Source organism: Talpa occidentalis, unplaced genomic scaffold, assembly GCF_014898055.3.
Source record: "Talpa occidentalis isolate TD23 unplaced genomic scaffold, MPIMG_talOcc4v2.1 talOcc4.5, whole genome shotgun sequence".
Classification (NCBI taxonomy): domain Eukaryota; kingdom Metazoa; phylum Chordata; class Mammalia; order Eulipotyphla; family Talpidae; genus Talpa; species Talpa occidentalis.
Window position 1 is genome coordinate 67,716,289 of NW_023604861.1, and position 27,379 is coordinate 67,743,667.

At 36.4% G+C, this 27,379-nt stretch overlaps 1 protein-coding gene across 4 annotated transcripts in view; it reads right to left on the minus strand.

Moving 5' to 3' along the window:
• Nucleotides 1–27,022, minus strand: part of LOC119258948 (E3 SUMO-protein ligase RanBP2) — a 72,635-nt gene extending 45,613 nt beyond the window's left edge. For 3 of the 4 annotated variants that reach the window (XM_037527399.2, XM_054701391.1, XM_054701393.1), the window contains exons 1-11: nt 26,860–27,022; nt 15,555–15,622; nt 14,175–14,286; nt 13,561–13,713; nt 8,525–8,755; nt 8,055–8,200; nt 5,648–5,840; nt 3,167–3,254; nt 1,289–1,498; nt 576–757; nt 310–485 (exon numbers count right to left, since the gene is read on the minus strand). In XM_037527399.2, the coding sequence (XP_037383296.1) occupies nt 310–485; nt 576–757; nt 1,289–1,498; nt 3,167–3,254; nt 5,648–5,840; nt 8,055–8,200; nt 8,525–8,755; nt 13,561–13,713; nt 14,175–14,286; nt 15,555–15,622; nt 26,860–26,931 (1,631 nt within the window). In that variant the 5' untranslated portion in view covers nt 26,932–27,022. Of the gene's footprint in view, nt 1–309; nt 486–575; nt 758–1,288; nt 1,499–3,166; nt 3,255–5,647; nt 5,841–8,054; nt 8,201–8,524; nt 8,756–13,560; nt 13,714–14,174; nt 14,287–15,554; nt 15,623–26,055; nt 26,381–26,859 lie in introns of those variants that run through there. The other variant, XM_054701392.1, reaches the window with a different exon arrangement.
• Between the last annotated feature and the right edge of the window lie 357 nt (nt 27,023–27,379).

The window sequence follows — 27,379 nt, forward strand, 5'->3', positions numbered from 1 at the left end:
AAATTAGGCACAGTAAGAGGTTAACAACAAAAATTAATATAAAATAGGACCATGCAAATTATAACAATATATTGTAATAAAAGTTACGTAAATGTGGTCTCTCTCAAAATCTTATTATACATAGTATTTTCTGCCTCAGGCTGACTATAGGTAATTAAAACCTCAGAAAAAAGAAATATGCATAAGGAGAGAACTGCTGCATGTTAATTCCCATATGATAATTCAATTAAACCTTCCATGAAAATTAAGTTATATTCCTGATAAGGGGTAGGCAAGAAGTTAAATAAGTATGTTTGTCGTACTACTTACATTGCTTTTCTGTGAATTAGATTACAAACTGCATCCCACCATGACTTTTGTCTTTCTGTACAGAGCTGTTTACACACAGGAAGTGGCAAGCATAGTGGCTGATAGAAGCTATAGTGAGAATTACATTTCTCCTTCAATTGTAAGTGGCTGGTATATATTACACCAAGTAAAAATACCTGGTTTAAAAAAAAAAAAGTCAATTTAAGTTAGAAAATAAATTTTAAAACACACGCACAAAAAAATAAATTGTTTAAATCTGTGCTTACTTCAAGATCTAAAATACATATTGATTCAGGTGCATTTGTTTCAAGTCTTGAAGTTTCTTGGGGCAAATGATGAAAAAGCTGTTTTAGCCATTTTCGAATTGCAGGTAAAGTAGGCAATGAATTCCATTGTAAGCCAAGCCAGGTAAGGTGCTGAAGACTACCATTATGTGCTCGAATGGCACCTGAAACAAAGCAGACAAACTGGCTTGAAGTTTTGGATTTCTTTTTGTGCCATCCGTTTTGCCAACATGAACCACTGGTTGACATAAAATTATCTTAAGTTTTATAATTACTTTTCTGTATCAGAAATAGTGTTCTATATAAAGGTATTCACATTTATATCTAGGAACTTTAAACTTAATTACAAGTAATTAAGTTCTTTTTAAGTCCATCCAAGAAAAAAAGATTCATTAGAATTCAGTAAAGTAAAATCTACTGACAGAGGCAAAATAAAGAATAGTCATTATTAGAATAGTTGTAAAAGAGGACAAGGAAATTGTGGCTAATTCAGAAAGCAGATTATACTTGCTCCCTGATTCATTGTGTCCCGCCCCCAACCACAACAACCAAAAAAACCCTGAAAAGATTATCAGAGAATACTGCCATTATGTTTGGATAACGAGATCATGACAAGTCTATTTGTTTTGCCTTCATTTTTCTCCTAATATAAAAGGATTAAGATGAAAAAGTTTCCCTTGAAAGATACAACTTACCAACATCATATCTAGCTAAATCATCAGGCTGTGGTGCTTGTACATCAATGTTTCCAATATCATCACTTCCAAGAAAAGATCTATCCTTAGATGACTGATTAGAAAACAGAGCATCATATAAAGCAGACTGCCCACTTTTATTGGCAAAGGATTCTACCACCTCTTTTAAAAAGTCTTGCTTGTCACAACTTAAATTTAGTAGCATGTGCCCTGAAAGACAAATTATATCCATTATTAAATAATAAAGAATGTTTTTATTTTACTCACACCTCTCAGTAGTTTCATTCACATATCCTAAGGGGAAATAAATTATTTCAGGTCTAACCCAACAACCACAGCTAGATAACAAATAGGGATCTCATGTTATATAAAAAATGAATATATGTTACAGACTTAGTAATATCTGTGCTCACATGCTATAACGTAAACGGAAAGAAAACAGACAATGTGTATGAAAGCACCAAAAAGTATTTACATTTTAGAAGGAAAAGTGTGGGATTTATGTAACCATAGGAGAGTAGGGTCAAACTCAAGTTCTCTGACATGATGCACGTATTTCTAAACCTGGCTGGTCAGATTCATCCTTTAAAAAGTTTTGAAGAAATATTTATTTCTAGACTCTACTACCACAGGATTCTGATTCAACAAGTTTGTGGTGAAGAACCTATTTGAAAAACACTCCTTAGATAATGTTCTAGCACATGCTAAATTACCCAAGAACTTGAAAACACTAGCTAAGAAGACAGTCACAAAAGACCACATATTTATGATTCAAATTATGTGAAATGTTAACAGGGAAATCTAAGACTAGCGGTTGCCCAGGGTTAGGGGATTTGGAGAAACGTTGGGAGAGTAAAGGGTATAAGATTTCTTTTTGAAGAAAAAGAAAAATACCGGATGGTCTCACTCATAGCAGGAATCTAGAAAACTTAAATAAGAGACCAGGAAAATGAATATAAGAAAGTGAAAATCAAAATCAACAAAAAACTATGAACCAGAGACACTTTTTGGGGGGCGGGAGGGGAAGGATTGGGGTCAGAATGGGGCGTTTGCAATTGTATGGGGGAATATAAAAATAAAATTTATTATTTAAAAAAAAAAAAGATTTCTTTTTGAGGTGATGAAAATTTCTAAAATTAACTATTGCAATAACTACAGAACTCTGAACATACTAAATACCACTATTTGCACACTTTCTTTTTTTTTTTTTTTAAGATTTATTTATTTATTCATACAAACACTGGGTACAGTCAGAAGCGCAGCGCGGGAGGGTGAGAGAATTCACCAGAGTCAGAGCAGGATGCAGAACAGGCAGAAGGACCGAAGTACACTGCTGAGGGGAGCAGCGGGCGGCAGGAGAGGTCTGCGCACCATGTGGGACCCTCCTCCGGTGGCCGGGGAGCAGCCGGGGATCGAACCGGCACTGCAGAGGCTGCGGGCAGCTTCGCAACCCCGCGCTCAACCGCTGCGCCACCGGGGAAGCCCTATTTGCACACTTTCAATTAATGAATTACATGGTACATGAACTTCTTCTCAAGCTGTTCAATAGAAACACTCCTGGAAGCAATTCTGTCAGGTCTGGTTACTTATAGACACTATCTTTCAAAAAATTACAGAGATAAGTTCCAGAATACCCAGATCAAAGACATTAAAAAACAATTCATTTTGTAACTGACATACTGCAAAGTGATCTATGACAGTCCTGAAAAGGTTGAAAGAGTAGTAAGGGAAAAAATGGAAAGTCACTTTTTCAAGAACTGAAAGTCTATCTCTCACAAAAAAAAAAAAAGGTTGTGGAATACTGGAGCAATATAAGCTTTAACCAACAGCCTAAGTATACACCAAAGCTTACAACAAGAGTTAAATATTAACTATTACCTGATTGACTGAGACGATCAAAGGCCATCATTTCCAGCAGATTTTGTCCAGCTTCTCCTTTTATTAACTTAATCTTTGGTCTTGGAATCTGATTGTTATAGAATCAAAAATCTTTATTAATACCCATATTTCTTATATTAGGACATTTCTTCCTATCACCTTGTATTTATTGATTAAACAGTTAACCAGCAGTTAAACTGGTTGAAAAACCACCGCGCCAAAAAAAAAAAAAGGGATCCAGGGAATTTAGATAGACTTTAAAAGATACTTACAAAGATCACTTCTGAGAAATTACTTTCTACTAAAAGCATACTTGAATCACATTTAGAGCACTGGAAAATTTAGTTAAGATAATTTTTCTAGCTTGTATAAACTCTGTAGTTCTGTTTATAACAGAAGACAGTCCCAGTCCTATTTACAAGCACTTGGTGGATGCTTTATACACATAAAACATTTCTGGAGGAACTCACAGTAAATTAGTTAACATTAGTTCCCCTAGGGAAGAAAAGTAAATGACTAAGACACTGAGGTAGAAAACATTTTTACAGTATACTTACATACCATTAGAATTGTAAACAATGTGACTTGTTAACATCTAGGATGTTAATTTTTCAACAACAATTAAGAATCTAATAGCTTCTGATTTTAAATTTTAGATTAGAAATGGGCTTTGGACTGTTAGATTAGAAACAAGGTTTATCATCCACAAGTTTTCTAAACACAATTCCAAACTTTCTTCTATACATTTTGAAGAGCAAACAAAGAGAATCAGAATGTAATACAATTTTGTTGTCAAACTTACCTGAATTCATAATTCAAACATTATTTGACAACTACTGTTTGTGATCAGTTAGTTATGACTCTACTCAAAGTCAGTATTTCTTCATCTTAAATTAAAAGATTTCAAGAGAGACTATTTAATGCCTATCTCAAATATAAATATACTTACTATAACCACAGCATTCCCCTGTTGCAAGAGTTTGACAGAAGCTAGCCTGACATGATTCCTTAAGGACCCATTATTCCAGTTCACACTTCCCTTATATGCTTGCATTCTATTCATTTAGATAAATTTTTAACAAATGATAACATAAAATCCAAACATCTAACAGGTTTCCATCATATATCCTCTCAATGCAGATATGAAGTAGGTAAGTAGGTGGGGAGACGGGAGAAAGGAAAAAAGGATAAAAAGGTAGATGTCTGTACTGAAACAGAACTATGGAAAAACAGTGAAAAAGTATTCAATAGCAAACAAAGCACATATCTGCTGAGGCAAAATAGGTTTTAAAAGTAGAGTCAGAGTACACTGTTATGTTGGTATACACAGAAAAAACACCGAGGATCAAGAAACTAGTAACAGTGGCTGTCTTCTAGGAAAGAAGATTTAACAGAGAGTCAGTTTTTACTATTAAGTAAAGATCTAAGTTAAAAAGTTAACTGTTATATGTTAATTTTACAATACATATATTAAAAAATTAATAGATTTTAGTTTCCATTAAAAATCAGAAAATCAGCTATGTAAGGACTATTTACCTTAAGAATATTTCTATATATTAGCAAACTTTACTTGTATTTGCAAACTTCATTAATTTCACTAATATATCACTATGAACATAAATGATAATGTGAAGCAAACAATAGCACCCAAACTGTGGACTAAAGATCAACGCTTTTGTAAAGATCCACATAATATGAACTGGAAAGAAGGAGAATTCTCTACAGGTAATCCCACAGTGAATTCTTTTTCCTTTCCCTCTAAAGGTTAACAATTTTTATAAGCCAGACTTAATGCAATTTTTGGCATACTGCTTATTTCTTTTCATTTCGGAATTAAAGAAAGTCCACTAAAGAAAACATCAAAACTACAAAAATAAATTAGGGAAGAATAAGTAACTACTAACTCATCATCTTAAAATCAAGGTTAACATTTTGGCAAATTTCCCTCATGCCACATTATATGTTTTATGTTCCTAAACATGCATATACTGCTATTTATCATACTTTCCTAATATACTTTCCTAAATGCTAGCTACATACTACATAAATATTTGTCAATTAAGATGTTAAAATGTTTGGGATAATCATATTTTTCTATACTAGCCTACATAACCAAACCCCCAAAATTTAGTTTTTTGTCCAAATTATGCATCTTTTATAATCGTTTTATCCAATATATGAGTTTTTCTGATTAATGGCAGAGTAAAAGATCAAACTCTTGATACTGGTCTTGCAAAAATTGCAGAGTAAAAAGATCAAATCCTTGAAAATGGCAATATAACAATGTAGACTACCACCAGCAATGCAACAATATACCTAAAAACTACCTCACCAGTCCTGTGTAAATCTTATTTTCACCTATCAAATTATTTAAACTTTAGTTGTAAAGGTTTGTTCACACTGTCGTTCCATACCAAGACACAGCTCATCTGAAATACAACTCAGTAAAATGTCAATAGCACCCAAAACTGGAAGGCTTACCTGAAATGCTATGAGATAGCATAATGCAGCCAGCTCTGAGAGAGCTCGCCATTGGACATCACTATGCTGACCCATCTTCAAAAGCAGAGAACCGGCATGCATGTAGAAATGTCCCTTTATTTCTAAGAAAGTAGCTGAGAGTTCATCATTTCCACCCACACAAGATTTCACAGACTGAAGAGCACTATCAAAACTGTAGCAAAATATTAGATATTAAACCTAATGTATTGCAAATAATGATGGTTTCATTATTTTATTTAAAATAAAACTAATAAGGGAGTCTTTAAGTTCAGGCTTCATCTTCTACTAACTCCCTATTCAATATTTTATAAATTGTAAATCATTTAATGATTATTTTTATCCCACATACTGTCTATACTTCAAAACTTAAACTCTAGAATGGTATCTTTTCCTGAACAGCTATTTCCAGATATATATCAAACAGGACTACTGATTATGGAGAATGTTTCATAACAGATCAAGAAAAAACTGGGAGTCTACTTTCCAGTTTCTTCTTGATCATATGGTTTCATTATTTAATTCAAAGTTGAAATTTTCAAATTAGACATGTCATTTTCAAATTATAATTAAATAACTTATACAATACTATTATCAATACTGTAATCACTATTCTTACAATATCAATTATAAAGCTAAATATATTTTATTTTTCATTATTCATTATATACTAAATAGTTATTCTAAATCTTAATCATTCTCAGAACCTTAATTTTGTAAGACAAACAAAATTACTTAATAGAAATTTGCATGAAGTCTAGTCAGGGGGAATCCATGAAGCTCCAATTATTTTTATACTATTGCTAAGAAATTATTTGTCTCATTCACCCTTATTTTATTTTATAAACTGAAAATTTTTTAGTAGATAATCCATGCAAAAGAAAATTTCCTAAATATTTTCTAAAATCATATAAAAGTTCAAACCAGTTTTTCACATACTACTCTTACTAAAAATCATCTTAGGGAACTAACTACTTCTTTTCAAAAACTACCAATCTCCTTACACTTCAGTGAAAACTTTTTTCCATGTTAGATGGGGGAAAAGGAATTACTTTCAAATAAATGGAGAGTCTAAACAACAGTGAGGATGGCAAACTTTTAATGTAAAGGGCCACATTTTATTTGATTGTGCAAGAATACAATCTGTCACAATTGCTCAGCTACACCACTATAGTGTATCTATTATCAGCCATAGACAATAGGCATCACTATGTTCCAAAAAGACTTTATTGACAAAATCAGATAGTAAAATTCTTATATGGTCTACAACCCCTGTTCTAAGCTATTCTTATACAAATCCAAGTGATGTTTTGGTCAAAAGAATTTGTTTTAATTAAGTAGAGATACTGAGCTTCAGTATCAAAATTTGGGAAAACAGAAAAAATATCAAACATTATATTTTAGTGAACCTTTTTGTAAGTTAAAGGAATATTTTCTGAAATACAATTATTGCTAAGTATTTATACTACAACATCTGACATGTTTATTTTCTGATGTTCACTGAAGATTGTATCATTTACATAATTACAAAATATGGAACAGAACATTCACTTTCTTTTTTTTTTTTTTTTAAGATTTAGTTATTTTATACAAGAACTGGGGAACAGGCCAGAGTGACGGAATGGTGAGAGGATTCACCAGAGACAGAGTGGGGAGCAGAACAGGCAGACGGACCAAAAGCACTGCTGAGGGGAGCAGCGGGCGAGACAGGAGAGGTCTGCCCTGCCATGCGGTTATCTCCCTGGCAGGCCGGGAATAGAACCTGTGCTGCAGAGGCGGCAAACAGCTTCACAGCGCTGCGCACAACCCACTCCCCCACCGGGTAGGCCCCCAGAACATTCATTTTCATGCTTGATTCTTCAAGCATGCCAAAAGCACTATAAGGATAATTTAAGCAGGCATAAACTATAACAGTTCTCTAAAAATCAAGGACATACAAAACCAACTATAATGCCCACAAAAGATTCCTTCCACATACTTTCTTCTATTAACTATAACTTCTATAAACATCATCCTATATGCACCTCCCTGGTGGCACAAGGGGTTAAGACGCAGCCTATGAAGCTATCTGCAGCCACTGAAGCACGAGTTCCATCCTCAGCCAGGGAGCTACCCATATGGCATAGCAGACCTTTTATGACTTGCCCGCTGCTCCCCTCAGCAGTGTATTTCAGTCAGACCTCTTGTTCTGTTCCCCACTCTGCCTGTGGTGAATACTCTCATGCCCCCACACCTCTGGCCTGTACCCCGGTTCTTGTATGCATAAATAAATCAATCTTTAAAAAAAAATCCTGTAATACAGAAATGCAGTAGACTCAAAGCTTAAAGGACTGAATTACTAGAAAAAATTAGTGATTCATACTAAAGTACACTCCTTAAGTTAACATACCTTTCCAATAATTCTCTACTTTCTTGCACATCTCTACTTGAGAGTGTAAGACGCATAAGGTTAGCATAGGCCAAAAGTAAGTCTTTATTGGTTGCTTGCCAGTTACTTTTATCAGACTCCACACACTGTAATGATTCCAAATATTCCTGTTTTGTAGAGAAAAATTAAAAAACTTCACAAAGTGTTACAAAATTTATCATTTTATAACTACAAATTCCTTTACCTACTCCTGTATTTGTAAAATTACAGTGATTTTTATGAGTCTATAAAAACACCAAAAATACAAATTTGTCATATTTATCCGTCCACTCTACATATTATAAGTTGAAATCATTCTGGTAAAAATTTCATTTCATAACTGCTGCAATGAATGAAAGAAATTTGTCTTGGAGTACACTGTTTTTAAATGTGTTGTAATTGTCTATATACAGAACTGTAGAGACCCAACAGTTTGGTGTTTTTGGACCTACCTTAAGAGTCTGCACAACACATGAATTCCATTCCAAACTTGAACGCAATGTTATGTTTCTCTCTGCCTCATGGCAGTGGGCCACAGCATCCTTCAATCTTTTATTTGAGCGATACAGCTCTAAGAGTCGGATGTTCACATGGACATCATCAGGTCTTGTATAAAGTTCTGACTGGATCAGGTCAAAAAGTTTATTCCATCCATCTTCACCTTTACAATCTAAAAGCTGTTCCTATTTAAAAAAAAAATCATTACTTTAGAGAAACACCTATGCAATTTTAAATATATAATACCCAGTTTCTCTAGCTAGTAAATTACCACCTTCTGGTGGCACCATCCTACATACCTCATTGCCCCCCTTTCTGAAAGATGCTTCAAGCCCAGAAGCTACACCTCAAAATATTTACTTGGCAACATCTGAGATTATGTAGTGGCAGTGGTTGCCCATCCTCAGCAACTGGCAGAGTTACTGTCCCACATTCCTGTACACCCAAGTCACCAACAAAAGCCTAGGCATCCCCAAATCAATCCTAATATTAGCATCCTTATTGTAAACTCCGGATTTCCCAAAACCTGACTCCATACCTTACCACCTCCACTCCCACTTTTTAGTTCTACTGTTCCACTATATTTTCAGTTTCATCTCTTCACGTCAAGTGAATGGGTTAACACTTCGAGATAGTACCCATCACTTTTCTGCCAGGGCACCTTTTTCTCTGCTAGCCTACATCAAATAGAGGAAGTAGGATTTGTGAGCTACTCACCCCCAAAGTCATTTCCAAATCCTATCTCCCCAGTTACATATCCAGATAATTCTGTTTCCTAAAAATAAAGCTATGTAATCACTCTACCCATGCCTCACGAGCAACTGGAATAGAACATTCTTCCTTCATATTTAAGAATTGTCACTGGTATTAACAACTGGAAGTTGTAGAAATAAAGGGTTTTCTTTTTTAAATGTTCCCTGTAAATTAGTCATAATGTGATATGGTTTCCATGGTTATGTGATTTTTTTTTCTTCCCTTTTTTTTGTTGGTGTTGACTTGCAATACTTATACAGCATCTTATTCATTCACATGTCAAACAGTATGCCCACATACTGTCTAATTTTATAAATTCTTTTTTTCCAGCAAATATTTAGTTGATTGACAATGCCTTTTTCATGACATAATGAAGTATTTACTTGAAAAAAACACAATTGAAAGATGTAAGATAGAGAGTAGACTGGCTACTCAGCTCTTTAATTACTTCATCTTCACTGGCACTGTTCTGCACTCCAATCTCAACCTCTAGGTGTCTTCAAGATCTGTATTTCGGTCATACCACTCAGAACACCATGCCTTTCATTCTTCCAATTCAATGGGGGCTCATATAACCTCAATGACATATATATTTGCCTGTAACATGTAAAATGTACTCTTCAATACAATATCATCACATTTCAACTTTACATAAAATATTTTCCTTCTGTGAAGCTAAAATGTCATACCCATAATATCTGTAAGTATTGCTTGCAGATTTCCTCAATTAAGTTCCTCCACCTTCCCTTAAAACCCTACCATCTGCTTGCTCTGTACCTAAATATTAACAGTTGAACAACCAAGGGAAGAACATTTGGAAATGGGAAATGACAGCCAGACTGATTCACTTTCATAATCTCAAATCTCAAAAAGTGATGATGTCTGGAACAAAACCTATTTTTACCACTAATAGACTTAATTCACCATTTCCTGAAACTGTCACTTCATATTCCTCTTTCCTCAAATTTCCCACTTTCCTTCAACTTTCACTTCTGACAACAAAACAGAAGCCTACATACATAAATCCCGCTTTACCATACCTACTTAAACTCATCTCCCTGCTCACCACACCTAGCAAAGACCAAGCTCTGCATTAGTGCTCTATTATTTTATTGTCCTCTCTCCTTTACTAATCTTCCTGAATCATTTGCATAACTTATACCTGACCTTTCAATAACTGGTGGGGGTGGGGAAGGTGGACCCATTAGGCTACAACTGTATGTTTAAAAATAAGTAAGGGGCCTCCCTGGTGGCATAAGGGTTAAGTCTCAGCACTATCACACACTATCACCACTGTCAACATTGCAGCCTGAGTTCTATCCCCCACTAGGAAGCTAACCCACATATCGCACAGCAGATCCATCCTATCTCGACTGCTGCTCCCCCTAGCAGTGTATTTCAGTAAATCGCCTATGTATTTCAGTAAATCCTCACTGTCCCCACTCTGTCTCCAGTGAAGCCTCTCTCTCCCTGCACCTCTGGCCTATACCCCAGTTCTTCTACCCAAAAATAAATAATCTTGAATAAATAAAAAAATTTTTTAAACAAAAATAAATAAGTAAAAGATCAGCACCATCACGGATGCTTTACAAAAGTTCAATTCTCATACTCGAGGGAAAAAAGACCTCTAACCATTATTTTCATTCATTTTTAAAAAATGTCAAAAACTATCTTACACCTTAAATTTTAAGGGAAATCAAATTACTTTGCAAAACAGTTATAAGTCTCATAAGTGTCAATTCCAAATAATGGCATATATAAGAAAGATCTAGTTTTAAATCAGTTTTCAAAGAAATCTTAAGGCATATCTCTAATTTTTGTTACAAGAAAAATAATCTTCTAATCAACACACATGTTCTTTTTTTTTTTTTTAAGATTTATTTATTTATGCATACAAGACCTGGGGTTCAGACCAGAGGTGTGGGGGTGAGAGGATTCACCAGAGACAGAGTAGGGAACAGAACAGGCAGACTGACTGAAATACACTGCTGAGGGGAGCAGCGGGCGAGTCAGGAGAGGTCTGCTGCGCCATGTGGGTTTCTCCCTGGCTGGGGCTCGAACTCGTGCTGCAGTGGCTGCGGACAGCTTCATAGGTTGCGTCTTAACCCCTTGTGCCACCAGGGAGGCCCATCAACACACATTTTCTTAATGACATTATCACCAAATGGGTTGGATTTTCATGGCCAACAGGGAATTTAAGGCATAACACAAAAATAATAAGGTAAATCTATACATTTATTTTTTTAATTTTTTAATAAATTGTTTTATATAATTCTTTCATCATTTTTCATTTTCACATAATGTATACATTTTCATTTTGGTTATATTCCCCATACAATTCCCACTCCCCTTATTCTGACCCTAATCCCTCTTCTACCTCCCCGCCCCCCACTGTAATGTGTCTCTGGTCTATAGTTGCTTGTTGACTTTGATTTTTATTTTATTGCAATTAGTCTTTTTCCTGGTCCCTTATTTAGGTTTTCTAAATTCCTGCTATGAGTGAGACCATCCGGTATTTTTCTTTTGCTTTCTGGCTTATTTCGCTGAGCATGATCCCTTCCAGCTCCATCCATGTTGCTGCAAATTGCATGAGTTGATCTTTTTTGATTGCTGAGTAATATTCCATTGTGAATATATACCACATCTTCCTGATCAATCTATACATTTAGATGTAATATTTTAGATTAATATTAAAAGTCCAACTGCTTATCACAGGAACAAAAGAACTTCATGATACTATATATTAGAAGGTTTTAAAATGCGTATTAGATTTTAAAATCTATAAAAGTTAGTTCATAAAAGATTTATAATGACCAGAAACTGGAGACAACCAAAATGTTCCTAAAGTTAAACTGTGGAATACACGCATACCATGAAACACAGCAATATAAGGAACAAACTACTGATGGACACTAACTTACATGGATCGCAACAATACTATGTTGAATGGGGGAAAAAAACCTAGGAAGGTAACATGATTCCATTTATATAACATTTAAAAATTACAAAATATGGAGACTAGGTTAGTAGTTGTAAAAGGTTATGAATGGTGGAGAAAAGTCAACTAACGAGCTCTTAAATGATGAGTAGGTGGTGGGTGCGACTATAAAAGGAGTAGAAAGAGGGAGATATTTGTGGTGATGGTATAGTTCTATATCTTGTCTGTGGTCACCCCAAATCTAAACATGATAAATGAAAAAGAACTACAGACACATTTTATTATGACCAAATTTCTGATTTTGATATTATACTACAGTGATATAAGATGTATGTTCCCACTAGGGAAAGCCAGGTAAAGCATACACAAGATATCTCTATACAATCTTGGTAGCTCTCTGTGAAAAATGTATAAATAATTCTTTTTTTTTTTAAAAAAGTTCTTAAAAATTATCAGAAAAAAGTATAATAAGGATGGGATGATTACTAAAAGCAATATACACTAAAAATTCTACATACCTAGAACATCTCAAAAAACTTTCTCCGTAAGAATGACTAAATAAATATATTTTACTCCATCAAGAGTAACAATCAGAATTGGTTACTTCATAAGCAACTGCTTATTTTTAGGCGTTATCTATAACATATTGGAGAAATTTTGCTCAAAAACCTCACTATCCCATAACAAAATCCTTTCTATTTTTTTTCCAGAAATAATTGTTAAAATACTTATACTAACCCTAAACTGTCATCCTATATACAACTCTCACCCAATGAAAAAAAAAATTATATCAGACTCAATTTAAACTCCGCACCAGCAACTAGCTACAAAACTAAAATCTCTAAATACTAATCATTCCATAAAAGTAAATGTTACTAATTATAACCTAATAAGACACCATATGCTAAGAAAGGTTTTGAAAAAGATTTTTCTTGCCATTTTTATAGATATAATTAACATACAACATGCATTATATTGAAGAGTAATGATTTGCTGTGTATATATTATGAATGCTTACCACAATAATTTAATTAACATTCATTACCTCACAGTTACAAATTTTTCTTGTGATGAGAACTTTTAATATCTGTCTTAGCAATTTTCAAATATACAATACAGTTAGACAGTCACCACACTTTAATTACACCTCCATAACTTATTTACAATTTAAAGTCTGTGCCTTTGGTCCACCTTTACCCATTTCCCCTGACTAATGAAAAATCATTTAAAGCTCTCAAGTGTTAGAAATGGCCGTGTTCATAAGTTTTCCCCAAGATCTTTTATGATGTTTGATTTTACCTTTAATTTATAAATTGCAGGACTTCCTGGGAAAAGTTTAGCTGCTCTTTCAACCCAGTATTTTGCTCTTCCATCAGTAACATCATTTTTACAAAGCAGTTCTGCAATCTTCAACACAAGATCTTTTTGCGTTGGGTTTAATTCCACTGACCGCTGAATCAGACAAGAAATAATTAGTAAGATTCCTAAAGGACATACAATCGTATGTACAAGTTATAAATTCATCACTTCCCCCACTAAAAGCCCTATTCCTAAAGGACAGCATGTGATTTTAAGGTTGTTAAGATTAAAGTGAACCAAGATTTTTTTGAAGATGAAATAAAAATTATGCTTTTATTAAGTAAATGTACACACGAACAATATTTCTGACCACATTAAGATTTGAAGGTGTTAACCTTCTTTTACAAGTGCTAACCTCTTAATGATAAATTATGTAGTATACTTTGGGCCAAATAATTTACAATGTTTCAAGCTATATTGCTCAACAGTGTAATGACACCAATGCTTGTTTCCATGACATACACAAGATACATCTTTAATTATTTATTATATATTGTTCTAGGCATTATGTGTGTGACCATGTGAAAGCTGTATTTTGATCTTACACAGTTTACCTTGTAGCATTCAACAGCTTTGTCTATGTTTTCCTCTACTTCATAAAGAAGACCAAGAAATCTGTGAGCTTTGGGATCTCTTTCTTGCACATTAATATATGTAGATATATACCTGTTCAAAAATAACAATGCAAAAATAATCTTTAAATTATCACGTTTAGAATTGTATTTAAATACTAACTATATAGTACATCATAAGGGAAGCAACACCTAAACTTATTATTATTCTAATTACTGATTACTAACTACTTACTACTTAAATGAGAGTATACGGCTAACTCAAAATATTCACAGAACAAAATGTATAACTCTTAAACACAAACCACAAAGTTGACATACTCATTTTACCATTAAATGTTTTATTTACCAAACATTTTTCCAGCTACACACATTAAGAAATCAACAAATAATTTGCTTTTTCTTCCTGATTACATTTTGGTAAGGCAATTGACCAGCTCTGCATGGAAAGTGATTACAGTAGATATTTTTTAGTTATCATAATGCAAAATTATGGTAAAATTATACTAAAGAGCAACGATTTACCAAATATCAACTAATAGGATGTATTTATCTTTTAAACAAGAAAATAATATCTAATGCTAATGCATGTGCTAAAACACAACAAAAGGAAAATTACTAAATACCCTACCAAATGTAGGTAATTTCCATTTCTTAAACCCAATAACAATGAAAAACAAGTTATCGTCAAGGCTCAATGTCAAGGCTCAATGACTGTTACCTTACGGGATGTTACACCTAAGACCAAAATTGGAGCAAAGTGTTTTATTAAATAAGTGTTTTATTAAATAACTGCCCCAAAATGCTACTATTCAATAAAGGTGCTATCATTTTCTTTATCACCACTGCCATCTTCCCATCAAAGTCTGTCTACCCACCAACCTCTAATTTCCTGTTTTAACCAATCTAAACCAGGAAATTAAGCCCTATGGATTTTACAAAATCTCAAAGGGACTCCTACTGAGTCAAATTTTTACACAAGCTATTCTGCCCAGGACTCCTGCCCAGAGTTTAATTTTGTATTCACTGATCCTTTCCAGCTCAATAAAGTACCAGATATTTAACCAGGAAGAAATTAAGATGTAAGTATGGTTCACTTTAATTCTAACCCAGAACAATCTTTTAGAAATGCATTTTAAGCCAAACAACTTCTTTCCCTAGGTACAAACAAGCAGCAGATATGCAGAAATACTCATTATATGCTCAATTTCAATGGAATTTAGGCTTGTCTTAATATCAGTCTAAGAAAAGAATGCCTAAATCCCAGGACATAACTAAGAGTACAATATTTTTATCCCTTTCAAAGAACATGAGTTAAAGTCATTGATTTCAGAAAACTAATATTTATAGCTTGGTACTTACTTTTTAGCAAGATCGTATTCTTTAGCTTCATAGTATAGTTTTGCAAAATAAAATCCCTTCATTGACTTCTAAAAAAAAAATTGAGAATTCTTTCACTTTTCATATTTTGAAAATTCTTTTTGCAATTTTCACATAAGGACTAAATATGTGTCCTAACATGATACATTAATATATCTGATTTCTGTCCACTTCAAAGGTAGGGGGGAAATGCCTATAGCAATGTATTTATGGTCTAAAAGTCATGATTCCATATCTTATAATTCCCAGCATAAAACAAAAAATTTAACAACAGCCAAGACAAGAGCACATCAGAAGTTAATTTACATAAGCAAGAAAAGTTAGGAACCATGTGGTGCCACTTTTTCTACAGATAGGCAAATAGAGGGATATCAGAAACCTCTCTTCTACTAAGTATAAGTCTATAGGAAAGAATAAGCAAATACTTCAAACCCACTACAGCATGGAGATTCCCTGGCCCAAGTACTGTTCTCCCTACATATCAGTATTTGCATTCAATGCATTTTATAAGAGCAGAAATAAAAATTGAATTTTTTTAAAAAAATTAATTTATTTTTATACAAGAGCTGAGGTACAGGCCAGAGATGTGGGAGAGTGAAAGGATTCACCAGAGACAGACCAGGGAGCAGAACAGGCAAACAGATAACTGAAATACACTGCTGAGGGGAGCAGCGGGAGCGACAAAAGAGGTCTGCCACGCCATGTGGGAATCTCCCTGGCCGGCCGAGAATCAAACCCACGCTGCAGAGGCTGCAGACAGTCTCACAGTGCTGCCCTCAACCCGCTGTGCCACCAGGGAGGCCCAAAAATTGAATTCTTTCTGTAAAAACCAAGTCCACACCCTGATTCTGTTATTTCCCTAAACTCCGAAGTCCAGAATGCTAGGGTACACATGAACATGTGAAAAGAAACAGTCATCAAACATCTTATTTTTAAAAACCATATAAGAATACAGAAAAAGTCAATATAGTAAGTGAAAAATACAGTATAAAAAGGAGTATGTTTTTATTTATTTTATTTCTAAAAAAACGCAGATTTTGGATTTGTTCATCAGATACTGAGGAATCAGTAGTAATCAAAAAAATCTGTCTTCATGAAGCCTACATTTCATGAAAGGTGGCAAGCAAATAGCTATCTAGATGAGAGTAGGACAGAGTGCTTTTTACAGTATCTCATCAGTTACTACAGTACATTATATTTTAACCAAGCTGAACTCAGTATTTATCTCACAAATCACAAGTATCCTAACATTGTGGCTGTTTAGTTGGCAGTGTTTCTTCTTAGTTGGTAATCACAGTGGGTACAATACCATTCATGGATTCTATAAAAGAGACGGGATTGTCAGGAAAAGGTCTCATTAAGTAGGTATTGATCAGAAACCTAAATAAAGTGAAGAAGTGGTTTTCTCGGGCAGACTAGACAACAGGTGGATCACAACAATTTAACTAATCCTCATTGTTTACTATTTAGTGCCTTTTCCATCTTATGAAATCTACAGAAAATATTCTTAAATTGCATGATGTGTGTGTGTGTACAGGCTTGGGGGCATACAATTTCAGCTTTGCAAGATGAAAAAATGCTGGAGACCTGCTGCATTACAATTTGAACACATTTAACATTAATGAATTGTACACTTAAAGACAGTTACAGTAAATTTTATATGTTTTGTACGGGGGGGGGAAGCAAACAAAAAAAACAACCCCAAAAAAAGAGAATCAGAAACAAATTATAGCAGTCTCTATAACCAAAAAACTAACAGGAAGAGAACAGAACATTTAAATCGACAGCACCTTCTTACATGGTTCTGAGTATGGAATAAGTTAAATTATTTAAACAGTCAAATCATAATTTAGCTTTTTTTAGAACAACTTTGAAAACTACTATGGGTAGCCAGTTAACGTCCAGTACATAATAAGGAGCTTAAAAGTAGCAACTACATCCCAACAATTAAAAAGATGAACTAAAAAAAAAAAAAAATCAACTATTCATATATCATAAGAGAAGTTAGGGTATTAACTGCCCCCCAAACTGGAGTGACAGCAACTATATAAAATCAAACCTTAGTATAGAAAACCCTCCCTGAGAACCAGTGCCAGGACAGGAAAATCTAAACTGTAACTGACAAATTGCCAGATGTGAACAAATCTGAGATATAAAAACTCTACCACATTACTAAAGTCATTTTTTCAGCAGTTCCTTTTATCCAGTAGTATGTCACGTCCAGTTACTAAGAAAAAAATGATTAAAACCAGTTTAAAGAGATAGAACAAGCATCAGAACCAGACTGAGATGTGGAAAGTGTGTAGCAATTATCCGACTAGCATTAAAATTACTATGTAGGGTCTCCCTGGTGGCTCAGCGATTGAGAGCTGGGTTGCGAAGCTGCCCACAGCCTCTGCAGCACCAGTTCAATCCCAAACCCTGGGGAGAGTCCCACATGGCGCACAGACCTCTCCTGCAGCCCGCTGCTCCCCTCAGCAGTGTACTTCGGTCCTTCTGCCTGCTCTGCTCCCTGCTCTGGCTCTGGAGAATTCTCTCACCCTCCCATGCTTCTGACTGTACCCAGTGCTTGTATAAATAAAATAAATCTTTGAAAAAAAATTACTATGTAATTAATATTTTAAAGACTTTAATGGATAAAGTAAACATAAATAATGTAAGAGAGACGATTCTAACAGAGAGAAATGCTTAAGATCAAAAACAGTAATAGAAATGAATATCTTTGATAGGTATGACCGGATGCAGTTGAGGAGGAAATTGCTAAACTTGAGACGATAGAAATCTACAAAACTGATAAGCAAAATGAAAAAAAGACAACAATAAACAAAAGAGTATCCAACAACTATGGAACAACTACAAAAAGACTAACATCCATATAATGAAACCACAACAAGAACAGGAGAAATATCTGAAACTGTAATTACTTAGAATTTTCCCCAAACTAATGTCATCCATAAAATCACAGATCCAGGAAGCTCAGAGAACACTGAGAAATATATATGCACCCCCCCCCAAAAAAATACAGGCATATTATCATCAAAATATTGAATACAAAGAAACAAAAATTCCTGACAGAAGTTAGAGGAAAATATCTCACCTATATAAGAGCAAAGATTACATGCAACTTTTCAAAAACTATGCAACTATGCAAGTGGAGTAAAACAGTGTTGAAAGAAAATGATCAAACTAGAATTCTGTATACTGCCATATTATCCTTTTTAAGTAATAAGACTTCCTCAGAACACAAAATTGAGGAAATTTGTTACCAACAGACACTTCCTTTCCCCTTCTTTCCATTCACTCAGCTAGCAGCTAAGAAACACGTGCATAAAAACACATGCAAAGAATAAAGGTAAAAAGAAAAACTAATTTTTCATATTCTTAATTGACCTAAGAGATGAGTTCATTCAAAATAGTACTTACATATATTCAATTATGTATCTCATACATAAAACCTGTGTGCACAGGGCCTCCCTGGAGGCACAGGGGTTAAAGTCTCAGGGCCATCAAGCTATCACCAGCCATGGCATGAGTTCAAATCCCACTGCGGAGCTAACCCACATGGCAAAGCAGACCTCTCCTTTCTCGCCTGCTGCTCCCCTTAGCAGTATATTTCAGCAGATCCACCTGTTCTGCTCCCCACTCTGTCTCTGGTGAATCCTCCCCACTCCTCACACACACACACGCCCCTGCACCTCTGGACTACACCCCAGTTCTTGTATGCTTAAATAAAAAACAAAGCATCTGTGTGTGCATATATATATATATATATATATGCCTAAGTAAAATGAATGATGTAATGATATAAAATGAGAAAGATTAGAATTTTTTCACAACAAGATATTCACATTACCCAGGAAGAAGTGTAGTAGTATTTGAAAGTGTACTTGAACTCATTGTAAATGTATATTTCAAATTCTTGGGCAAACCAATAAACAAGCTAAAAAAAAAAAAATGTAACTGATATGTTAAGAAAGAGAAAATAGAATATAAAATGCTCAATTAAAACTACAAAAGGTAGAAAAAGTGGAAAATGAAAACAAAGACAAGGATAACAACTAGAAAACAGTAACAAATATGGTAAATATTAACTACCTGAATATCAGTGGTGTAAATATACCAATTACAAAAACAGACCTTGTGTAGGACTCAACAATATGTTTTTATAAATAATCTAAGTTAAATGTGAAAACACATTCAGATTAAAAGGAAATGGTTGGCTTTTTACCCTGGCAGAGTCTGGAGAATACATGCAGAAATGGCATCTCAAAAGGGGAAGAAAAAGAACAGATTATCAGCACTGGCCTTTAGATGGCTGCCACATCTTTGATTCTTCCAATGGCACTTTTGCCCATGTCACTGATTTTCCTGGCAAGAAAACGATCTACCATGTAACTGCTGGGATGAAGGTAAAGGCTGAATAAAATGAATCCTCTCCATATGTTGCCACATTGGTTGCTCAGGACGTGACCTCGAGTTGCAAGGAACTGGGCATCACTGCCCTCCACATCAAACTCCAGGCCACAGAAAATAATCAAGTCTCCTAGACCAAAACCTTTGCCCACTCAGGAATGACAATAGGGTAAATTGAGAATGTCACTCCACCCCAGCCAATAGCACTTGCAGGAAGGGGTTTGTTGAGGTTGCTGTCTGTGAACAGGACTCAAGTTATTTTCCGTTAAAATAAACTGCCCTCATATAAGTAAAAATAAATGAATAAAAAAGTAACATCAATCTATAGAAAGCAAGAGTAACATTATTAACTTCAGATAGTAAAGACTTCTGAGTAAAGAAAATTATCAGGGATAAAACATTACATAATGACAAGAGAACACATTAGTCCTTAGTGTGTATGCACATAGATAACAGAGGCAAAAAACTCATCAAATGGCAAAGAAAAACACATGGATCCACAATTTCCAATATCCTTCTATCAAAAACAAACTTATCCAGTAGGCTGAAAGTCATTAAGGAAATAGCTGAACTAAACAATATCATCACTCAACCTGATACACCTGACATCTATATACTACTTCATTCAACAACACCAGAATACATGGTCTTCTCAAACTCATGTGAGACATTCACCAAGATAGACACAGACCATGAAAGACATCTAAACAAATTTTAAAATAGATCTTACAAAACATATGCTCTTAAGCCACAAGGAAATTAAAATAGAAGTCAGCCACAGTGAGAGTCGGTTAATACTAGAAAATTAAAAGCAAACTACTAAATAATACATGGCTCAAAGAAGGTAAAGAGAAATTTTTAAATACTTTAAACAGAAATTTTAAACTTATCAAAATCTGTGGGATGAGCAAAAGCAAACTTTAGCCATAAAGTTATAGCAATGAATGCACACATTAGAAAAGACCTAAAATGAATTATCTTAGTTTCTACCTTGGGAAGCCATAAAAAGAGCAAATTAAATCCAAATTAGGGGAGAAAATAAAAATTTGAAAAAAGACACTAAGTAATTCTTTTGAAAAAAGAAACTAAGTAATTCTTTGAAAAGATCAATAGTAGTAACTTAAGAAAAAAGGAGAAATGAATTCCTAGCATCAGGAATAGAAAGGGATTCACTATAAACCCAACAGTTACAGATAACACAAATAAATGAACATATAGGTTTGATGACCTATATGAAACAAGTCAATGCCTTAAAAGACACAATCTACCAAAATTCACACTCGAAGAAATAGCCAATACTCATACCCCTGTATCTATTAAAGAAACTGAATTAGTAATTGAAAACCTTCCAAAATAGAAAGCACCAGGCCTCGATGGGTTCACTGGTAATTCTACCAAACACTTAAAAATTTATACTAGTATCTCTAGAATATTTCAGAGTATAAAAACAAAGGGAATATCTTATCCATTATATGAGGCCACCATTACCCTAATGCCAACACCGAAGACATTACAAAACAAGGAATTTATAGACCAAAATTGCTCACAGACACAGATGCAATAATCCTCAACAAAAATAGTATCAAATTGAATCCAACAATAAAAAGAATTCTATACCAAATGGGTTTTAAATCAGGTAGTTCAGGATTCAAAAAATTAATACAACCTGTCACATTAACAAGCTTAAAAAAAACCCATATAATCATATCAATACAGGTAGAAACATTTGACAGAATTTAGTTTCTAGGAAACAGAAACTTCAACTTCATAAAAAAAAAATTACAAAATGCAGGTATAAGCTGCAGGCCAGTCACCCCCAGCCCAAACTCCAACCAATGTCAGGGGAAAAGGGTCATGATCCAAAATAACCAGAGAAGCTGAGAAAATTGTTTATTGGCAGTCGGAACCTTGAAACAACAGGTGATAGTTTATGAGAACATTTTTAGAAATGGGGTACACTTAAAGATTGCTTGTGATGAGAAACCCCCAAACAAAACGTTCCAGGGGCTTTGGTTTTGTGACATTCTTGTGAAAAGGTTTCTGTAAATAAATGTGTGCTGGACCACACAAGGTTGATGGGCATGTAGTGGAATCAGAACTCTTTTTACAAAGAATTCTGTAAAGTATGGTGCCAATGTAATAGTAAAGAAAATTTTTGTTAGTGGTATTAAAGATACAGAAGAATTTGAAACTACTTTGAAAAGTATGACAAGATTGAAACCATAGAAATTACAGAAGACAAAAAAGCAGAAGAAAGAATTTGCTTTTGTAACTTTGATTATCATGACGCAGTTGATAAAATTGTTGTTCAGAAATACCACACTATTAATGGGCACAATTATGAAATGAAAAGGCCCTTTGAAATATTCAATTTTAGTATCACACTTTATTTTTTTAATTTTTTTTAAGAAGTGGGGTACAGGCCAGAGTCACAGGGGGTGAGAAGATTCACCAGAGAGAGTGGGGAGAAGAACAGGCAGATGTACCGAAATATGCTGCTGAGGGGAGCAGTGGGCGAGACAGGAGAGGTCCTGGCCAGCCAGGGAGCGAACTTGTACCACAAAGGCCACGGACAGCTTCACAGCGCTGCACTCAACCCCCTACGCCACCAGGGAGGCCCCAGTGAAAAGGCCCTTTCTAAACAAGAAATGCAGTCTGCTGAAATACAAAGTCAGAGAGGGGGACTCTTACCAATTTATGAGTTATAGAGGAAACTTGAAAGGTAATGGAGATAATTTTGGCAATGATGAAAAGCTTTGCTGGAAGAGGAGGCTTTGAGGCTGGAGGTGGTAGGAACAGTAGTAGTTATGGAAGAGGTGTTTGTTGAGATAATGAATTTAGAGGTGATGCTGTCAACTATGGTGGTAGTCCTGGTCATAGTAGGTATAACCAAGTATGGTAGTTTTTTCCTATGATCCTTGATCACAGCATCAAAGAAAGACATGGTAGTGGTGGACCAGAATATGAAAACCAAGGTGGCAGATTAAGTGGCAGTGGTGAAAGATATGATGGTTACAATGGAGGAGGAAATTTTGGTGATGGTGGTAACTATGATGACTCTGAATATGATAGTGAATAGATGCTGCTAACTCTGATGATTTCTGAAATTACAGTGGACAACAACAATCAAATTATGGACCCGTGAAGAGGGGGCAGGTTTGACAGAAGAAATTCGGGCAGTTCCTATGGTGGTGGTTATGGATCTGGTGGTAGAAGTGGTGGTTTTGGCAGCAGGAAAGAACTAAGAACATTTGAAATAAACATACCATTTACATTAGCACCAAAAAGTTATAAATCTGCATGTAGAGCTGTATGATGAAAACTATAAAATCCTGAGAAACAAGGAAATACATAAATGGAGAGATGTTACAAGTCCCTATATAAGAAGATTCAATAGAGGCAAGCTATTAGTTATGCCCAACATCATCTATAGATTTGATCCCAATCAATATCCCAACAAGCTATTCTGGGGATATCAACAAAGTGATTCTAAACTTTATGTTGAGAGACAAACACCCAGAATAACCAATACAACAGTGAAGGAGAATAAAATTGGAGGACTGACACTATCTAATTACTATAAAGCTACAAATCAGGACAAAATTGTATTAGCAAAAATATCAATGTAAAATAAAATAAAGAACCCAGAAACAGACACATAATAGAATCAATAGGTCTTCTGACAAAGAAGCAAAAGCAATGTAATGACGAAAAGGAAGCCTTTCAACAAATTGTTGACACAACTGAACATCCACATGCTACAAAAATGAATCTAGATACACTTCACAAAAACCTAATTCAAAAGAGGAACTGGGCCTCCCTGGTGGCCTAATGGTTAAGTCTTAGCACTATCACCACTACAGCCTGAGTTTGATCCCCTGTCAGGGAGCCAACCCACCTTTGTATGGCACAGCAGACCTCCCCTGTCTTGCCCACTGCTCCCTTAGCAGTGCATTTCAGTAAATCCACCTGTTCTGCTCTGGTGAATCCCCTCACCCCCCTGCACCTCTGGCCTACACCCCAGTCCATCTATGCAAAAAAAAAAATTCTTAAAAAAAAAAAAAAAAAAGCAAACCCCTAACTCAAAACAGACTACAGACAAAATGCAAAATATTGTCCTAGAAGACAACACAGGAGAAAATCTAGATAATCTTGAATGTGGTAATGACTTTATAGATACAACACCAAAAGCACAATCCATGAGAGAATAAGCTAAAAATCATTAAATTTCAACTTTTCTATTCTGCAAAAGTCAGAAAAAGGACTGTCATCCAAACAGGCAAGTAACTCTTTAAAAAATCCACAAGAAAACCAACAGCTAAAAAAAGAAAACGAGTAAAAGATCTTAACAGACACATCACCAAGCAAGATATAGACAACAAACAAGCATATAAAAAGATCCTCCACATCAATTTGTTCAATTGATAATTAAAACAAGATACCACTGCACACCTTTTAGAATGGCCAGACTCCAACACTTACAAAGTGGGGAAGATGTGGTGCTACATACATCTTATCCATTGCTGGTGGAAATGTAAAATGGGGCACCTACTTTGGAACAGTTTGGCAAACTTTTCACTTCCTGAAAAACTAAACATAGACTTCCCAAATCCAAATCCCACATTACTTGATATTCACAGAGAAGCTAAAAACATATTTCCATGCAAAACGCACACAAATATTTATAGGCAAAATTGCAATGGGTAAACCATAGTACATATTCCAAACAGAATATTCAGTCCTAAAAAGAAATGCATTATCCATCAAACCATAAGGAGAACTGAAAATGACTGAGATGCACATCACTAAATGAAAGAAGTCAATCTGAAAAGGCCAATCAGATAGAAATCTAGGAAAATTAAACATAAGTCATCTGAAAAAAAGAAAAAGCAACTGAGATTTGCCAACAAGGACTAAAGCAAGTGTAGCCAGCACACAAATGGCAAAACAAGAGAGATAAACTAATGAAAGACTGGTAAGATATGTGTCTATGGACCCATCACTGCAGCCTAGAAAACAGACATCCAGAAAGCAGTCAGTTCACTAACCGCCAGTGTCTGCCAAACTGAGAGCAAGTAAATACTAATCTCTCCTCTTCACAGCAGCTGTCTTTGCCCCGAAAACCATTTCCCTTCCAAGCTGTCCAAAGTTCCCTACTTTGTCATTTAATTTAGGCCTAAATTTACAAACAATTCATACTCACTTGCTAGTCAATATTCCACTGAAATCCCCAGGTTCTAAAGTCAATATTTCTCGTTTTGGCAAAAAAAAATAAATAAAATAAAATACTCTTCAATGTAAACAAACATCCCATTAAATTCTGCCCTCACAACTCTAATGGAAAAGTTAACTTGCCTAGACCAGTGAATCTTTATCTTTTGGGAACCGTCCCAGCTAAGAATCTCAAGAGTTCTCAACTTGCTTTATAAAAATAAAAGTATCAATTTCAGGGCTACAAAAACCCTTATAAACTCTGCCACATTTGTATTAATTACTATGCCAGAAGTTTGAAGTTAACAATGTGTATACAGGTAACTCTTCCTCATCTCTGGTGAATAGGCTGTAACCAACTCCATCATTTCAGAAAGGAACTAAATTAGACCACTACCAAACTCCTGCTGAACCACCAAGTTGGCCGAGAACAAGGAGGTTATTTATAACCTCCTGGTCTCAATATCCACAGGGTTGTTGGGAATACAAAATATAAGATATGCCTATTACGTGGAAAAGATACGACTATGTTAGTCTTATAATCATCCTCCTCCCAGCATTTTCTATATTTAATTGCCTCAGGCCTGTATTCTCACAGGTCCTACTCCAGAACAAATGACGAGTGACTTGTCCTTTTAACATCATCATTTATTTAGTGTTTACTATGTGTACAATACTGCACTAAATTTTAGTATCGATCATCATATATAATCTTATAAACACTGTAACTCCGTCTTGATGGACTGACTTGCCTCACACAACACTGATGATAAGCGGCAGAGCTGTGCATCACTCCCAAGCAAGGTGACTAAAGATCCTGTGCACACCCACCACCTTTGATTTTGATAGTTTTGCTCACCTTCCAGATCCAATCACTAAAACTCTGGTGAATGCAGTATCTAGCACATCACTTATGTAAAAGGAGCGTGTTGTTAAAAAGGTTAAAATTAGCCACAACGCCCAATAAGAAATTTAAGAATTTCTAAGATTCCAGATTTGTTTGTTTCAAGTAAATAAGATAAGTTTCCAAGGAGTGCCCGGAGCAGGGAATAAAGTGAGAAGCAGAACCCTCACGATCGCAGTTAAAGAAGCTTCAAAACTCGGGGTCTTCCAGCGTCACCCGCGCTGTCAGGCAAGTGCAAACGCGAAGACTGCCCCAGCTCCGACCCGCGCGAAGCCCACGGTGGCCACCGGTCTCGGCGGCGAGAGCCCACCGCGGAGCTGCGTCAGTCCCCTCGGGCTCCACCACCCTCCCGGGCTGGCGGCGCCGCTTCCGCCACCGCGGTTAACTGTCCGGGAGAATGGAGCGATCCCGCCGGAAATGGCAGGCGCCCAAGCCCGGGAGAGGAGGCGGCGCGGCCCAGGAGCCCCGGGGACCGGACGGGGCCGAGGGGGAGGACTCCGGGGACAGGGCCCGGAGAAAGAGGAAGCGAAAGCCCAACGGCCCCCAGTTAGCCAGCCGGCCGCCCCCCCGCCCAGGTCCTCCCGGCCCCCGCCCCTCCGGCTCCGGCGCGCCACGCCGCCCCCGAACCGCGAGCTGGCCCGCCTCGCCCCGACGCGCAGCAGCGGCGGCCGCCGGGAGCCATGACGCCCGCGCCGCGCGGGGCCGCGAGGCCGCCGCCGGGCCAGTAACAAAAACCCCGCGCCTCCGGGACCAGCTTACCTCGCGAGGGGACGGGGCGGAGCCCTGCACCGAGGCGATGTAACGCTCCACATCGGCCTTGCTGCGCCTCATCGCGCCGCGGACTCGTCTCCAGGCCGCGGTAGGCGCCGCCGAGGCCCCAGAGAAGCCGTCTCCCGGAGCGAAGCGCCTGAAAGCCCGTGACGCAGCGCCGTCGCCGGCAAAGGAACGGCCCGCCCGCGTGCGTGCTACGTCAGCACTCTGCGCCACGCCGCGCCTTTGGCGCTCCCGCCTCGCACACGCAGTCGGCCCCGCCTCAGGCTCCGTGGTCCGGGGTGTGCCTGCTGCTTGTCGGCTGCCTCGGGTGGGCCGTGGGAGAGAAACGCTCAGCGCCCGCGGGGACCGAGGACTAGTGACCGCGTGGACGGGATGTCGCCCCTGAGCGCTTCTGTGAAGTGTGGTTCTTCTGTCCTTAGTTGTAATTACGCCATGCTGTGGAGGTCAAACTCGTAAATTGGCCATCGCGTAAATTGGAACCACTGTCGGGGAGGCCAGTGATTAA